Here is an 18,659-nt window from a genome sequence, read left to right as displayed (position 1 = left end):
ACATAAAATTTTTCCTTACCGCATGCTGCTATACATGTAATCCATCACCATCTAAACAATCTTTTTCTTTTCGCTCCTCTGATGATTTTCAGCTTTCTCTTTCTGAAAAATGTGTATTGTGGGGAGCGATATGACCCAGCACCCAAAATGCTATAAAAGCACTCCAACGCAGCCTCCATTCTGCGAAAGATAATAAAAAGGCGCACAGGAAACAAAAACCTTGAAAAAAATTATTTACGATCCCGCCAAATCCAGGCCAAATAACAGAGATGCCGATTTGCGGCTTGGACTAAAATGATCACAGGACCTCTGTGTTCAGCGAAATATAGTAGGTCATTTACGGGGGAATTTTTACTCTACAAATGACAGACATGGCCAATTCACACAGGATTAAGATCACAGACAACCTCTGCAATTATTACAAATCACACAAAGTCCCCAGGTAATACTAGTCCCGGGCGAATAGGGCTTTATATGTCAAAAGCTCAAGGAAAAATGTATTTCTCAGTTCATGACCCCTTTAAGAAACAAGTGCAAAAGAATTGTTGCAATTGGGCCTGTAATTCTGTTTTGACACTGCGCGTATGTGTCCAATAGGCGTGATGCCACTTGTTTCTGTTACACTATAGCAATTTCCAACATGTCCATCCCCTCACGTTTGGCATGCATACAATTAAACATGCAGACACAGATGCCGCCCTCCCCATAACGCTATAATAATAGACAGCTCGCTCAATGGTTTAAAGTAAAGCCATTAAAGTGAATAAAGGCGGGAGTTGCTGAAAGGCTGGGAATTGTTAAAGACAATACTAAAAGAGTGGGATTTCTTCCCTGTTGATCTGTTAGGGATATCCTACTCCAAATGCTTCTCTCTATACATCAAAGGGCTGCCGCAAATAAAAGCATGCTTGTCGAGGGTGAACAAACTGCCTTCTTTGTGTCGCCTCCCAGCCAAACTCTACCAACACAAAGCAGTTGGATGTAATAAACTGCAAAATGAAGCCCAGCACTATTTAGATGACATGCTCTGCTCTGGTGCTTGGCTGCGCACCTTTGTCTCCCTTTAGCTCGGACCGACATATAATATTACTGCATCGAAATCCTCTTAGACTCCGGGAAACAGGGTCCGATTACAACCTCCCTTTGGTTCTTTTCTTCCTTTAAACTAAGCAAAGTTGATATCTGTCTGATAAGACAGAGACTGTTAACACTTTATTTTAAAGCCTGCGGGTGTATCGTAGGGAGTGGTCAGACAGATTCACGATATTTTCAGTACAATGAATATGACTTTTTGTCAGTCATCTGAGATAGAATAAAATGCTTCTCATTTTACGGTATTTTAAAAGCATTAAGTCAAAATACATTTTTATAAGTATGTAAGGTCAAAACCACCAAATGAACAATGCAAAACCTCACAATTTATTTAAAATGCTCTGTAAAATCAAGTCCAAAATAAAGGGATAGTTCATCCAAAAATACAAATTCTGTTAATAAATACTCTCGGTGTAAGACTTTTGCTCATCTTCAGAACACAAATGAAATCTGAGAGCTTTCTGTCCCTGCCACTTCAAAAAGTTCATAAAGAGATACTAAAACAAATCCATATGAATTGAGCAGATTTGTCCATATTTTCTGAAGAGACTCGATCGCTTTATGATGAATAGATTTAATTTAGGCTTTTATTTACATATAAACATTCATCAACGCACACATCAGTTGTGGTAAACGGAAGCTCAAGCTTGCTTACTTGACGTGCGAGCACCAATGAGGTTAATTCTCGTGTTACGCAGCAGCTTCAACCAATGAGGTTTGTTCTCACAGGTCAAGCAGGCTCGGTTGAGCTTCTGTTTATGTTCATTAATGTTTATATGTGAATGAAAGTCTAAATTAAAACTGTTCATCATATAAAGCAATCAAGTCTGTTTAGAAAATTTGGAATAAACCGCTGGCTTAGTAATATGATAACTTTATGAACTTTTTAAAGCGTCAAAGTGGAAGTTGCGTAGCTGCCAATGGAGAGAAATGGACAGAAAGATATCAGATTTCATCAAAAATATCATGACATGACATGAGGGTGAGAAATTAATGACAGAATTATCATTTTGGATTAACTAACCCTTTAAAGGACAATTCACTCCATTTTTTTAAAAATTAAATTAAAATTCATTAAAATTTTAATACATTATTCTTATGTCGCGAGTTTGTATGGCTTTTTTCATGATTGGAACACACACACACGCACGCACGCACGCACGCACGCACGCACACACACACACACACACACACACACACAGATTTAGATCGATATCTAAACAATGAAAGAATATATATTATTTAAATTAAGAATGATTAATTTTTTTTTTTTAATTCATTTACTACGTGAACCATCACAGTATCAGAGACTTAATATATGGCAGGTCTAATCATCTAGAAGAGCTACGCAAGCCTCTCATTAGCTCTTCATCTCACTCCCCATGGGTAAAATGCTGCCTTTCAATAAAATATGTTCAAAGAAACACTTGATTTGGAAGGGCATTGAGGGGAAGAACTGTGTGGTTCTGGGCCCTGCGGGATAACAGAGCTCTCTGGCCACTTATATATCATAAGGATACCTGGGCGCATGCTGGATTTCGCCATGTTTGTGTGGAGAGAATAAAACAGCCTTAAAGTGATGTTATGACTCATCCCCAGGGTCATTTGCTCTCGCTGCAAATGAGAGTGGGTGTCTCACTAACTTGCAGATATAAACTGGATATTGTTTTCATTATTCTACAGCTATATTTGGTAAAGGAGGAGAAAGCAGAAGAGAGAGACAAAATAAAGCCTATAAGAACGTTTGCACCAAGACGCTCCCTCGCACGTTCCTCCTTCCCTCCTTCGTCAAACCTTAGCAAATGTCAGCTTGTCGTGACGGGATGGACATTTGCCCTTGGATTCTGACGCCAGGAGTTACCTAATCAACACCGATCCTTTGTGACTCAGTCAACTGAAGTTCACAAAAAAAGGGCTGAAACCAAATGACCCTTATAGGCACAAACACCAACAAAACAACAAAACATCAAATGCTCAGAGGATCTCCACGCTAATAATCAAATCCAGTGTCCACATTACGTACCATTTTTCATTTCACTGTCAAACTTCAGGACATTTTCACCCTCAGGATAAGGCTGTAGCCATGGTTTGATGTGGACGCCATGGCAACGCAATAGGCGGCCTTTAGGTGTTCTCACAATAAAAGCGAGGTCGTCAGGGACTGACTCATCAACACTAATGCCCATATAGTCACCCTATTTATTGACCCACTGAATGGTAAAGAAGCGACAAAAATGCCATTTGGAGGGAAATTGAGTGCATAGGAGTATGGTGGGAAGAAATAATACAAGTAGTCATAGAGTAGCCTATGATACCTCATTTTGTTTCCTCTCGCATTTCTGCCTGCGGTTTACTACAAAAGATTCTCCAAAGCTAACCTTAGATGCACCAACACCATGTGTAACCATAACTACACACCACTTTTGCCCTTCACATGATCCAAACTCAAAATGCAATCACCTGCTGTCATGCGATGGGATATTGTGGTGCTCCTGTAGTTTTGGTTTGAATATATTTGAATGGAAGCTGCATTGTTTTCAGTCTGCGCTTGGCCTCTTGCTGCCCTGTGACGTAACGACACACCTTTTGTTTGCAAGGTTTGTACTCGTTACAGGCGAACAATGAGCTGAGCGTTCAAAACAAGAACATTCTCATTATTCTCCACCTCTAATTACTGCTCACCTAAATACCTCAGGTTGGGCCATCTGATCCACACATCTTTTTCCTGTATGTGTCGGGTGGTGTTTCTGTGGGACCTCTAAAGGCACTAATATTGCATCAGAATGCTAATTCCCATCAGGCTTACCTTAATGCTGGGGTGTGCTGCTAGGTAGCGTCGGACCGGTGGTCCCATTTGACTAGGTCTGATTTCGGAATACGCGCCAGATCCGCGGATTCTCTCCCTGCACCAGGAATTTTGATATTCGAGTGGCGAAGCTTGCAGGGAGCATTATGGAGTGGGTCGATCTCCCACGTACCCTGCTTTACATTTCAAATCTTAGCTTATCCAAGGATTTCCATACCATCTATTTGAATATTTTCCACACTGAAAGCTGGGAATTAGTGTGCTGAAACAGTCCTGTTTTATAATCCTTAATATGAAAGTCACAACTTCGAGATAATAGATGCCCCTCATCCCAGCGAGAAAGGAAAATCATATATGAGATCTTAATGTCTCAACTGGTTCTCCTAGAGTGCAATGAGAATAAATGGAGAGTAAACAGAGACTCTTCATTTTCTCAGATTTGTCTCCTTCTCACAATGTCTCTCTTTCAAAAAGATCTCTATACAAAGTGCTCATTTTTGTCAAGGTTTTGGCTAAATTTATTCAAAATAAATTCAAACATTTCGTATCAAATTTGTGTATGAACAAACTATCCACAAATAATTATAAGTATTTTGGTAAAAAATAAATAAAAAATGCTACCAATGCTACACTCTAGCTTCTCCAATATAACCATATTTTGTCTTTATATAGAAAGCCATTGCAACAACAATTTCATAATTACTCACCCAGTTTCTAAAAGATAATGCATCATGAGAATTGTTACAGGCACACCTGCTTGTGGTTTGCATGATAATCAATTCTTCCCCGCAGGAGCTACACACAGACAAAGGCTAGCATTTAATTTGATGACCTTTAACCTAATGCATATTCTGTACGCTCAGTTTTGAGGCAATACTGACAATTTAAAATGATTAAATTATAGTAATTAAATGGGATATTTTTTAATAAAGTATTGCATTACTTATTACTTTCTACACCCCATAACCATAACTACATCCCTTGACCAGTTGAACAATACAAGGATCTGTCTGTCTGTCTATCTATCTATCTGTCTGTCTGTCTGTCTGTCTATCTATCTATCTGTCTGTCTGTCTGTCTGTCTATCTATCTATCTATCTATCTATCTGTCTGTCTGTCTGTCTGTCTGTCTGTCTGTCTATCTATTTATATCTGTCTGTCTGTCTGTCTGTCTATCTATTTATATCTGTCTGTCTGTCTGTCTGTCTGTCTGTCTGTCTATCTATCTATCTATCTATCTATCTATCTATCTATCTAACTAACTGTCTGTCTGTCTGTCTGTCTGTATAATATATCTATCGATCTATACACTCCTTGTAAATATTGAGCATGTCGCACACATAACATTTAATAAATATTATGTGTGACATGCTCAATGTTTTAACCTTTTTGATACTTGAAAAGATTTAACTTCTGGTGAAACTTCTGGAGTTTTTTTCTAAATCAATATCTTTATTTTGTCTCATTTCTTGTTCTCTAAAGACGTGTGGCTATCAGGGGCATTTTCTGCAACTCATGACATTAAGTCGCATCTATTCCTGGGTTCGTCTCAGGTGTTCCCGCTAATCAAATCACACTTATTCATTATCTTCATCCTTTCAGGCAATATCATCCTGCTATTCTTTTTTCCCTCCCTGTCGCTCTCCCCCTCAGCTTCCAGATCCAGCCTATTTGTCTTTTTAATTCTAAAACACTGTGTGTTCCTTTCGAGCCAATCTTTGTCCCTGCACCACTTCACCCCAGCGTGCAGTGTCTTCTGATAAGGCCTTTTAAATGATAGCTTTTTCTGTTAGAAAAACATGGACGACAAAGGAGATTAGAAGTTCAGGATTAGTTTAAAAGATAACATTACAACAAGAGATAAAGGAATATAGGAAGGATAACCATTCCACAAACTTCACTACTATTATTCTTACATCAAATTGTTTTTTTTTTTTCATCTGCTAGTACGCCACACATTTAGTCAATATGATGCATTATGACACTGCACACCCACACATAAATCTGTGCAATATAACTTCAGGTCAGATAGTGATACGCACGGAAGTTATCAAGGCTGCATCATCTCTGAAGTGTTTGCTGGCAAACTCCACTTTCTCTGTCACATGTCGGGAGTACAGTGGTGCTGAATTCTGTAATTAGCCGGGTACAAAAGCATGGCATCTGTGATGTGAGTCGGCTGGCTACGTTGAACCGTAGGAGGTACTGCGTGTGTTTGTTTATGCTGCGGCGGGGGCGTGTTAGCCTGTGTTACGCCACTCACCTGTCACAAAAACAGCGAGGAGCAATCTGCTTTTAAATTCTGGAGAACGCCCACCCAAAACTCTGCACTTTTTCTTTGCTGATTCTCTGTCACAGAATGTCCTCCTATTCGCCTTTTTATAACTTTATACATGTCAATAGTAAAACAGTTTTTTAAAACAAGACAATAGGCCCCTTTGAAATGCATGAAAACTAAAGATGAACAATATCTGATGATGATCATACATGGTTCTCCCCACACTACTTCCCTTCTATCTATCTATCTATCTATCTATCTATCTATCTATCTATCTATCTATCTATCTATCTATCTATCTATCTATCTATCTATCTATCTATCTATCTATCTATCTATCTATCTATCTGTGTGTCTGTCTGTCTGTCTGTCTGTCTGTCTGTCTGTCTGTCTGTCTGTCTCCACTATTTTAGTTAATTTTTTATGTAAACCACTTTGAATTGCCATTGGGTATGAAATATGCTGTACAAATAAACTTGCCTTGCCTTGCCTTGCCTAGGATATAACTTTATCAACTATCTCCATGAAAGGATTTCAACTCGACAAAAGCACAAAAAAACCCCAAAACAATGTAACTTTGAAATCCTATCAAAGTCAAATTTTACATATGTATCTTTTTAACCATTTACATCACAAAACAATGCATGTGAAGTCTCTTGAGGTCCTCTGATAAGACAATGACTTCAACGTGATCTCATTCTACCTGCAGTTGCTAAGCAACATCCCCCTCCAACCTCTCACTCAGTCTCATTGGACAATCTTGGAAACACAGCTGTCAGCTCATTGGCTCAGAGGAAGTTAATAAACTTTAGTCACAACCTACCCCTTTAAGAAAAAAAAAGAAAAAAAAACAGGGGAAAAAGCTGTGTACAATTTTTGTGAATGAGAGAGGAGGGACTGAAGCAGGCTGAAAGGGAGTGTCGGTACTCTTTTTTTCTTGATGCGTGCTTTGAGTGAAGTCTCAAAAAATAAAGCAGACAGCACGTTGCAAGCTGTCAGTTATGAGACTGGTGTCAAAGTTGAAGAAGAGATGTTTCTAGTATCTTAGCTGGCACTGCGTTTTACCCAAGAGATCGGAGCTTAAGAGACACTAAAAGAGGGAGGCGGGTGTCCGATTGCATGTTCAACATCAGTCTTTTGTAATATTTGGCTGTGGGAGTATGAAAGCAGCATCCAAGGGGGTATTATCAAGGATCTTGTTACTGTTTAGTCTGCAATCCAAAATTCTCAACAATAGCCCCACCAGTGATCAATACTACGTGGTTAACGGTGTTGTGTTTGCCAAATCACTGGAGTGTGATTCTGACATTCACCTTCTTTAAAGAGAAATCAAAATAAGATGAAGACAGATGTTTTCATTTATACTTATTCATATTTTTATGGTAATAAAACCGCTCAAAAAACATGGCATAGTTAACTAAATAAGTTGTAAATTGAGAAAATTGCTTTACATTGAGAAATTAAGACTTAAAAAATAAAATAACTCGTAGTATATTAAAAATATGAAGTAACTTAAACACTGAATACAAGAAACCAAGAAACCACCCATAAGAGGGCGAGTTCATCTTCAGAAGACAAATGAAGATATTTTTGTTAAAATCCGATTGCTCAGAAAGGCCTTCAATGACACCAATGTCATTTCCTCTCTCAAGACCCATAAAAGGCACTAAAGACGTCGATACAAAGTCCATCTCACTACAGTGGCTCTACAATCATTTTATGAAGCGACAAGAATAGTTTCCGTGAGCTAGAAATCCCTAACAAAAAACAAAATAACGATTTACATAGTGATTTCAAAACAAAGCTTTGGACGGTTATGAATCAGCGTATCACTTTATGATCCATTTGGCGGTTTGACAAGCAATCATAAATCAATACGCTGATTCATTCACTATAGGCCTAACAATAAAGATTTTAGAAACCAGTCTAAATGTAAAAGTATAGCACAACTCTAACCAGTGCTGGGTAGTAACTTATGTTACATAATCGAGTCCTAAATGTAAATACTTTTAATTAGATTATATACATTTTAAAATACTCTTAATCAGTTAAATTTGGTTGATTACATGATAACTTGATATTGTCCCAATTTTATCTTTTAATTGAACAATTGAATAAACAAACAAAAAAAAAAAAAATCTAATTTAACCCCCAAACCCCCTGCAGTTTCCACACAAACCCCATTTTGTAAAAACAGGGATTGTGGAGTTGATGTAATAAGTATCAAAATTTGCTACAAGATTATTCTGTTCTGGTCTAGTGAGTTCAGGATGCCTCCCAAATCCTGCTAGTGACTCTCTGTGGCCTGAGTTAGAGAAAGGTCTCCTTGAATTTTAGGTCTGGCTTATTCCTCATCAATATAAAGCAGAAAACAGTAAGGTTTGACAAAATTGACAATTTCAAAACAATTTATTAATGGAACCTTGAAGTTTTTATTATAAATGATTTATCTGCGGACATTTTTTTTTTGTCAGTGATGTTCTTGTCAAAATAAATTCCCCTCCCCCCTGCAACATCTCTACCCTGTTGACGTGTTCACCAGCACAAGGGCGGGACAACCTGTCACTCACATGAGATCACAGTAATAGCAATCCACAAAGATCTACGGTAACCATCCAATCAATTCCCCATGGACAAAACCAAGTCCTGCCCTACGTTTTTGTCTTTTTTCGAGAAGCTTTCACTCAGTCAGATATACATCACAATAGGAAAGAAAGAATATTACAAATTTAGTTTCATGCCAACTTTAATCTATGAGTTTCATACTATCATAAATGGAGAGAGATTAGGAATAGGAGAAGTTTGTGGTTTTGGCTGTGCTTAACATTGCTTCACAGCTGTCAGGTGGTCCACCCATTACACCACTAGACTATTTTAACAAACATATTGAATTATGTGAAAAATTTGTAAATTGGATTATGTCACATCCAAAATGCATGAAAACAGCCCAGAGAGTTGTAAAGCCTAACTGTACTAACTTTCCAGGTGTTGAGAAGGGTGATGCCAAGAACAGCCTTATGAACACCAGCTTTCATTCAGACTGCTTGCTCATGTGTTTGGGTGCTTTTGGTGTCGCTTCTTTATTGCTGTTATTCTATTAAGTTTCATCCTCTTTTGCAGAGCAACCAATATGCAGTTAAATTTTCAAAAGGTAAATATATTCCTTCCTCTCCTTTCAAATTGAGTCCGATGCCGTTTCTCAAGGCAGTCAACATTTACGTAGTAAATTTTAATGTCTAATTTAGTAAAAAGAAAAGAAAAGCCCATTTTTGATTTTCTAGCCTACTGAAAGGCCAAACAGCTGAAACTTTATGGATATGCTGCTCTGTATGCCATGAGCCCAGTACTTATCTTCCTGTAGGCGTATTACATAATTATCTGTTAATAATAGCCTCATTAACAGAATTGATTACTGTTAATTCCTTAGGCATGATGTTAGAAACAGGACAGCTATTCACAGCACAACCGAATGTCTCTCAAACAAAGCTTCTTAGATAATATTTATAATACTGGTTTCTTTAATCTTACCTGCAGCTAGGAATGACAAAACCAAAACATTGGCACAGAATCCTATTATGGTTTTATGGAATAGAGGTACTTTCATGGAACTTCACTGAATTGTCAGATAAGTTAAAGAGTTAACTTATCTTAATCTGAAAATTAAAATAGGCCATATTCCTGACTTGAGGCTCAATTTTCTTTTGGTTCAGACTGATGGCATGCAGGAAATGGACCTCAAACCACCAGACAACCTTTATGTCGTATGTGGGCTGTTCCCAGAATCTCTGAACACACTGCAAAGCAGCAAGAAACAAGATGACTGAACAGCATTTAAAGACATTTGGAGGTGAGGATGCAAAGCAAATAGTGCAATTAGGAGGCCACAAGATTGGCTAGTTTAGTGAGAGATTCCAAACATTGTGCATTACTCCTGAATTTTCAGTGAGAAGAAAAAAACAACATTTAAAGTTCTGTTAAATAAAATAAAATACATGTTCAATATTTCTCAATTGATTTGTTTTAATCAATCATAAGAACACAATTGACCTGAAAGTGGCTCACTAATTTTTTTTTTATTAAAACATTTAAAATAGGAAGAAAAAAAGTAATTCAGTGGCAATAAAAACGAGTTGCTTATTAAGACCCGGACATCAATTAATACTTTAATGTGTGCTTCATATTAGGCTGGACAAGTTTTCTACACAGATACATACTTTCAAAAAGTGAAAAAAATAAAATCCAGTTTCCTAGAAATAATAATTAAGACCAAGTACCTGCTCCTCCAACGCCAATGAAAAACCACATTCCCTTTTTACATATTTTGTACATCAACTCTAATGAGAAGAAAGTCTGTGAGGCCAGTCTATGAGAGAAGCAGTGCCTTTAATAGCAAGTGGAAACCTCTCACATCCTCTTGGTGACTTTTTTAAAGAGTGCAGCGGGGCCCATTGAGCTCAACTTGTGCTTCCGCTGGTCAAGCTGATGGAGGTTTCCCTCAGACACACTCCGTACTACTCTTCGGCTTGGGTCATTCTCCGAAGATGCTAGATGCAGTGAAAGAGAACAGAGAGGGCATAAAGATTATTATAAGAAAGGGAAGACAGCTTTTTTAAATTGTGATGATATTTCACAATAATGTTTTACTGTAATTTTAATTAAATATACTATATATTTTACAGCCTTGGTAAGCATAAGAGCATACACTTAAAAAAATAAATATATATATATATATTTTTTTATTTATTTTTTTTTACATTTTATTATTATTATTTTTTAACATAGGTGCCTTATATTGCTTTGGTCATTTAATTTAATAGAAGCACCACCCCACAAACATGGTAAAAAAATAAAATCACTAATGCATGGCCTCTAGTGGCTTATTACTTTATAAAACTGGGGTAAATTCAACCAAATCATGGCATTGTATTACTAAGGAGAAAGAAAGCGTGAGCGCCATTGGGAGTGGGAGGAGGAGATTGTGCGCTTCTGGCTGTGCGCCTGACATTCTTTCACAGCTGTCAGCCGGCCCACCCATTACACTATTACAATACTTTACCAAACATAATGGATTATGTGAGGACTTCATAAATGGAATATAAGAGACACTTATGTTCTCCTTCCAAGATACAAATGGAGAGCCCATAGAGGGTAACAATTCATTTTGAACTATTTTTCTGCAATGAGAATAGCATACTAACTTCCAAAACGACGAATTCTTAGTGGTTTAGACGGCTCGCAGGGATCTCTCTTTATTCGCTTGGGTTCTGCGGCCTGAGAACCTTCTTCTTTTCCAATGCTGGAACTGGTACAAACAGACACAAAGTGAGATTTTGGAAAACACCAAGAGTGCAAAATGTCAACGAGGCATGATTTTAAATGGTCCCACAATAAACACGCACCAGTTCAACTTGCGCTTGCCCTTAGCAGCTGAAGTCATGGCCATGTAGGACGGTTTGGATCTTCGGAGGTCTAACAGCGATGGGATCTCCAACCTCGGAACCAATCGGAGAGAAACGTATTTACGGCAGCCAAAGCAGAACAACCGAGTTCACTTTAACATCCGCATTATTAAACCATGCAAATGACAGTACGTGGTACCTTTTAGCTGGCTCATTCCCGTTGTTTGCACGCAGTGCCCGGAGTGTTGTGTGGCCAGGGGGCTCGGGTGATAGGATGACTGTGGTATTACAGCCCGATGAGTTCTCGTGACCGATGTCGAAAGTTGTGTTTGGATCAAAGGTTTTGGAGGTGTGCGGTTGTCCCTCAGGAGTGTATTGCAGCGGGAACATACCCTCATCTCTTAAGACCTCCTGAAGGGCAGGAGGGTAATAGGACAGTGCAGGAACAGGCCCCTCCTCATCTGGGTTTTCAGAAGACACAGAAAGCTTCCTCCTGATTGGTTTTTTAAGAGGACATTCAGCCTCAGCCTCCTGAGGGCCACAGCCTAAAAGAGAAAGGAAGCTCCAAATTCACCAGCTTTACTTTAAAGGACATCACCAAATGGAAAAGGCTACGTGATAAACTGATTTTCAAGGCAAAGCTGACTTGCCAACAACATTATGATCAGAAATGTCAAATTCATTTAAATAACATTTTTAAAAGTATACAGAGTTGCTATTTCAAAGCAAACAAGTTGCTGTGATTTGAGGAAATGATTGTTCTGAAACTTATTTGATTTGACATTAACTTGACTCCAGCATTTACCAATGTCAGTCCTTGGATTAAGTTGACATGTTTTTAGACTTTTAGATCAAGAATAGTGAAAATTAAAGAGGAAAATTAAAGAGGGAGAAAGACAGTGGATAGATATAGACACAGACAGAGGTTGGATAGATAGATAGATAGATAGCTAGATAGCAAGAGAAATAGATAGACAGACAGCTGAATATAGAACAATAGAGATAGACAGGCAGACTTTGAATTAATGTGAAAGTTTAAAGGAGAATAAATTCTAGCGCTATATCACCAACGATGATGAAACAAAAACTTGCATTCTAACAATCTTTGCATTAAATACACCCGTGTCAAATTTTTTCATAGAACGGTGGGGTAAAAAGTGTTGGGGCCAATAATGTTTAAATGAATCCTAAACCAACACAAGTAACTGGTTTATAGTGATCTGATTTATGAGGCGCATACCTGCTCACACACAAAATAAGTTTACATCACTGATTCAAATAGACAAACATTATTCCCTCGTACAGTGATAAATTATCGATTTATCACATGTCCGTAAAACCTTAAGAGTGGTATGTTGTTAAAGAGCAGGTTCTTTAAGTCAGTCAGGACAGGCAGTATGTGTATGCCGGTGGGTGTATGTGGGTGGGGAAGGCAAGGGAGGCTCCAGGAAGCTGTTGGAGGGGTCTGACGTCGGATATTGAGTGGTGGAGTATGCCGGAGCACGTCGCAGTCTGGCCGCACACTGACTCACACGATGCAGAAAAGCGAGGGAGAGAAAGACACTGCGGCTGCATCTTAAGCGTTCTTGACCAATCGCAATGCTTCAGAGCTCCTGCTGGTTAAACTGTTGACACACAGCCATCTCTCCTTCTCTCTGAGTCAGTGCTGATTCTCTGAAATCTGGATAGCATGGGAGAGGACCTGACATCCTGTTAATGACTAACTATGCTCACTTTTTTAGCAAAAGAAAGTTTGAGAACTAAAAAAACGCCTCTTCTGAAACTCTTACTGAATGTACTTTGCTTTGACCACCTCACAAAGCCAGCAGCTATAACGCACAAGCGATATAACTTCATTTGAGAGGCAAGGGCTGATCAGGTGACAAAGCATAGGGGGGAAAAAAAAGGGTGAGAGAGAGGATGGGCGGCAGACAGTGATGTATGGCCCAGAGCGGAGGCAGAGGAATAGGTGCGATCAGTAATTTGTGGCAGAGTGCTCTGGGTGGCGTATTTTTGGCTGGTGGGATTAAAACATGCATGAAGCGCTATTTCTGGAGGAAGCCACTGCGGATTAGGGTCGCCTGGCACTCGCTCTCTCATTGCTTGCTCGCTTTTTATTGCAGAATTGTCCTCGCCCAATCCAGGCGCGTTTCATACTATATGTAACAGCTCCCCCCCTCCCTGCACCGAGCAATGATTTTATGAATGAAATTCAGAAGGGCGGAGGGTCGGCGCTACTGAAAGAGGCTAGACGTAGATGGCGAGGTGAGGAGGAGAGACAGACAATGGAGATGGAAAAACTGATTGATTAAAAAATAAAGCAGGCACAGATAAAAACATACAGGAACATGAAAGAAACGAGTGAGGAGAGGAAGGAGAACGGAAAGAAACAGACCGCAGACTTAAGTCTGAGAGGCAGGAGCGGCAGTCTCGTGCGCGTTGACACGTGACCCCTCCCGCTTCTGTCCTCTATTCCATCACTATTTTCCACCCTATCACGCTCTCACTCCCTCTCTCCACCGAGCACTTGAGCACGAGTGCAGAGACGGTATCGTCATGAAGCACGTCGATGGTGGGGGTGGGGCGGAGGTTCATTCATAACCCTCTCTTTGAGTCTCTGTATCTCTTTCAGTTCCTGCAGACAGGGCTCCATCTCTATTGTCTTTCTGCAGGGAACGCAGAGCAGGATGAACTGAACCCAGCTTTTATTTCCTGCTGCATGAATGGCAGCAGAACTTGTTCATCAGTGTGAACCTTGAAAATAAGCATCTCTTTTTAAAACGGCAGCAAATTTATTCTGAAAACGTCACATTCACAAAAATTCAATGGGAAATCTGTGTAGGACACGTAGTCTAAAAGGAATAAATGCTTTATTAGATGTTTAGAACAATAAAGGAATGTAGAGGTTATGAATTTTGCATTTATTTGCAAAGTGCCTAAAATAAAACCTTGCAGAGCCAGCGACTAGTTCGTCCTCTGAATAGCTCAGTGGAGCAGACTGGGAACTTGTAAACGAGTTTTCCCCCCAGCGGACTGATAAAAACCCGCACACCATTTTTCCGTGAAATATGCGTCATATTTTACGTTTTTTTCTTTCTCTCGAGGCAGCAAACAAATCATTATTCATCATTTTCAAAAAGCTCCATTTCCTTCCACTGAAAATGAACTTTTATACTGTCCTGACCTGGTCAAATCCCATATGGTGTTTAAAATTAATCATTCAAATTTAAACATACATTGGACGAGGGGGAAAAGTAAAAAATAAACAACAGAAACACCCCCATCTCCTTGTCAAAAATGAAGAATTATAGACAGAAATTTTTTTTTCTAATAAATACGATGTTAGACAATGCAAAATATTTCCAATACTATCAATGCAGAAGTTTAACATCCCCCAAACATAATTCTCAACAGTATCCGTCTGTTTTCCCCCCACTTCTCTCTTTTTCTTTCTCGCAGGTCTCTGTATTTTCCTGAAATGTGTGTATTTCCCACAGCGTGTCTCAATCAAATGAGGAACACCTGTTCTGCAGCAAATATCATTACTCTCCATTTACTGAGCAATAACTCACCACTCCTATTTCCCAAAGCTTTCCTCTCTTCCTTTTCCCCTTTCTCCCACCCCTCAATTTCCTCCATCCTGTAAAAGCTAGTTTTTTTTATTTTTTCATTTAATTCGGTCAGTATGGAGAGTGTCGAGCAACTCTAAATAAAGCAAGCTAAAGTAAAACAATCAGTATATTTATCATTGAAAAACAGTGAATTTTATTTGTTGTTTTTTTTAAGACAAATGATTTGGCTATTTTTAAAGCACTTTTATTTTAATGCTTAGATGGAAAACAACATACTCAGAGGGGACTATTTTAAAAAAGCTAGTTTACAAAAATAGTTGAAACGTACACATGGGCTGTCAGTATGAGCAATGTGATAGATTCGGGCAGCTGGATTGATGACTTAAGCAGAGTAGGTTGAAGCACACCATGGGAAAAAAACGGGAGAGACAGAGATGAGTTTACCTTGAGATGAGTGTGTTGGTCTGAGACGCTGTGAGGTTCGGCGTGCGTGTTTCTCTGAGCCTGAGTGAAGAGAATGCATTGTTATTCATTTGCGCTGGTCCTTTATATTCAATCCAGCACATACATCACACAGGAACTAAACATGTCTTAAATCAAGACACATGCATCTGTCAACGTTTACTCAATGCAGATCACATTACACTGACACGGAAAACAGTAAATCACAAGGCACACATAAAATGAGATCACTATGAGGTGGCTGTACGACACAAATGAGATGGCTCGTCTTGGAAACAGGAAGTTTGCTGACATTATCTTTTGGATTATTTCCTTGCATCCTCAACTGAGGACGTCACCCCAAAACAGGAGAAATAAACAGCATTTGAAACAAGATCTTGTTTTTTTCCGTTTCACAGGGGTGTTTGTACAATTATATACAATTTTATAAATTAATATAATAAATATTTATAAATAATATGTGAGTCTTATGCAAATATAGTAAAATAAAATATTGTGAAATATTACAGTATAAAATATTAAAACAGTTTAATGCAGATTGCTTACACCATGTTTGGTTAAATGCTTTAGAACACCAGTTTGAAGTAAGATGATGAGATATTTCACTCACTGCATGGCGTGTTCTGACGAGAGACAAGGTGTGAGAAAGAAAGGATGGGCTGTAGATGAGTGCTTCCTATAACACCATTTTCCCTCTCCTCTGCTCTCTCCTGGTCTGCCCAGACCACACCCCTCTCTCTATGCACCAGACGCTCCAGCTCCTCCCACTCAGCGTCGTCTGTGGCAATGCCTGCGGCCTTCAACGCCAGGTGCTGCCGTCGGCAGGTGGACAGCAGGGCGTTCACCAACCTGACAGGACAGGTGGAGAGCAAGCATGGTATAGTTGAATGATACAGATGGAGGCATTTACATTGCAAATTTCAAATTAATCTGAACACAAAGAACATTCCAGTTAGAGCATATAAAAGAGCATGGCTTCCCACAGACACGCTCAGATTCAGGGTGACTAAGATCAAAATCATGAAACCTGGCAAAACCTCTATGATTGTTGACTCATACTTGTGCGTGTGAGTGTTTTCCTGGTCTTGAACACTGATGAGGTGGCCTGTGTGCTCGATGTGTTGCTGAAGGTCAGCGATCTGCAGCTGCAGCTGATGGCACTGCAGTTCTCTTTTCAGCTCCTGCATTCAAAAACACATCTTAACATAAAGACCAAAAAATGCAACAATCGTTATGGCAACCTCAGCAGCTCCATTCTAGTCCCTTGAAATGAACGGGGCATGAGTGTGTCAAAATCATTTACCATCACGATTTCTATACCACAAACTGGCAGGCTACCATACTAACATTAGGGCTGTGTGAGAGATAGAAAAAAAATATTTCAGACTTGTGACCTTTTTGAGACAAGTGTGCGATTAATTGTCTGTCTGTCTGTCTGTGTGTGTGTGTATATATATATATATATATATATATATATATATATATATATATATATATATATATATATATATATATATATATATATATATATATATCTCACATTTTTCAAAGCAAATGTAGGTGTCTTTCCAATAAAATAGATTTGGAGACAAAATGACTCCAAATAACCAATGATATAAGGAGTCCATATAATACATAAATGTATGCACACACACACCAAAGCACACAGACATACAGAAAAAAACAAAAACAATACAGAAAACTTTACAGAAAGGCTTATATAGCGTAACAGCTATAAGCTTGTTTACATTTTAGACAAGTCAAGGCATGATACTGAACAGGACTACATGGAGATGCCCAAAAATCTAAACCAACCAAATGCCATGACCTGACTCCATATACCTACTACAGTACAAATATCCATTCCAAATAGCACACATATGCATGGAAAATCAAAATATTACGTTGATTGTGTCAAGAGCGCACATACACCGCATTGTTTGCATCAATATAACAGTGTGTGTGTGTGTGTATATATATATGTGTGTATATATGTGTATATATATATTCTTCTTTTTTTTCTTCTTTGGTGTGCATAAATTTATGAATTTATATGAATCTTCTTTTTACAATGTACAAAATTTAACATGTTAACTTATGTTATTATAAAAAAGGAAAATTATGGGTTTATGTTCTACAATATGGAAATAAAAGAAATTATAAACATGTTTAATGTCTATTCAATGCTTCATTCCAACTTGTCTGCAAATATTGATTCCCAAATCCTTTGCTTTTTTCTTTCTTTTTGACTGGCATCCATAATTTTTCTAAATGAAAAACTTAAACAGTGATGATGCAGACAATTCTTTTAACCAGAGTTAATTAAACAGTTGAATTAAACAATTTGTAAAATAATTTGAACTGATCAATTCTAATGCTTTTTTGCTACTGAATTTAAACCAGAGACAGAAAAAGATATCAAATCAATGACAAGCTATTTAAGAAATGGCCAAACCCATGCATTAAATTCACGATATTCACAATTCTGCTTAATTTTGCAGTGTCAATGCAAATTATTTATATACAACATCAATCAGGACACAGATAGGGATGTGCATTCTCCCATCTATTAGATGACAAATTTTAATAGAATGTCAAGCTCAAGAGTGAGAATTCGTGGCTTTCTGGGTGACGAGAACGACGAGATTAAACCATCTCATCTATGTGCTAAAATGAGAAAGGCAACAAAGGCAAGACACTACAAAAATGATGAAACAGCTTAGATGTTGTTTTTAGTCTAGCTTCTTGTTTTCTTTCTCTCACTGAAAATGCACCTTCTGAGGAGTCTTCTACCCCCTCTGACGCAAGAAAACGCAAAACAGCAGAGCACAGAACATTTGATGGGCGGGTGCGTCACTACTCCGTTCTACTTCCAAGAAAAGAAAAAAAAACAGGAGAGCAAAAAGAGAGTGAGAAAAGAGGTGTGGATTTAGGTAAGCAGCTGTAGGGAGTGATGAAGGAAAAGCATTGATTTTTCTTTTATTAAGACATCCTCCGGTGGGGAAACGGAGAGAAGAGCTAACAGAGGGGGTGAAAGAGACACAGAGATG

The 18,659-nt window shown here is 38.5% G+C and overlaps 1 protein-coding gene and 1 long non-coding RNA gene across 5 annotated transcripts in view; one reads left to right on the top strand and one right to left on the bottom strand.

The window, feature by feature from the left end:
* Positions 1-16,463, top strand: part of LOC137073117 (uncharacterized) — a 35,987-nt gene extending 19,524 nt beyond the window's left edge. For 2 of the 3 annotated variants that reach the window (XR_010904731.1, XR_010904732.1), the window contains 4 exons: positions 9,297-9,327; positions 9,711-9,770; positions 9,887-10,023; positions 16,333-16,463. This is a non-coding gene — a long non-coding RNA (uncharacterized lncRNA). The remainder of the gene's footprint in view (positions 1-9,296; positions 9,328-9,710; positions 9,771-9,886; positions 10,024-16,332) is intronic. The other variant, XR_010904733.1, reaches the window with a different exon arrangement.
* The window catches only part of kif18a (kinesin family member 18A), a 45,585-nt gene continuing 37,236 nt past the window's right edge, over positions 10,311-18,659 (bottom strand). For both annotated transcript variants that reach the window (XM_067441220.1, XM_067441212.1), the window contains exons 12-18: positions 16,669-16,790; positions 16,220-16,458; positions 15,592-15,651; positions 11,775-12,120; positions 11,576-11,668; positions 11,375-11,478; positions 10,311-10,720 (exon numbers count right to left, since the gene is read on the bottom strand). In XM_067441220.1, coding sequence (XP_067297321.1) covers positions 10,581-10,720; positions 11,375-11,478; positions 11,576-11,668; positions 11,775-12,120; positions 15,592-15,651; positions 16,220-16,458; positions 16,669-16,790 — 1,104 coding nt within the window. In that variant the 3' untranslated portion in view covers positions 10,311-10,580. The remainder of the gene's footprint in view (positions 10,721-11,374; positions 11,479-11,575; positions 11,669-11,774; positions 12,121-15,591; positions 15,652-16,219; positions 16,459-16,668; positions 16,791-18,659) is intronic.

This window comes from Pseudorasbora parva, chromosome 1 (assembly GCF_024679245.1).
Source record: "Pseudorasbora parva isolate DD20220531a chromosome 1, ASM2467924v1, whole genome shotgun sequence".
Classification (NCBI taxonomy): domain Eukaryota; kingdom Metazoa; phylum Chordata; class Actinopteri; order Cypriniformes; family Gobionidae; genus Pseudorasbora; species Pseudorasbora parva.
This window is presented reverse-complemented; position numbering and strand designations above follow the sequence as displayed.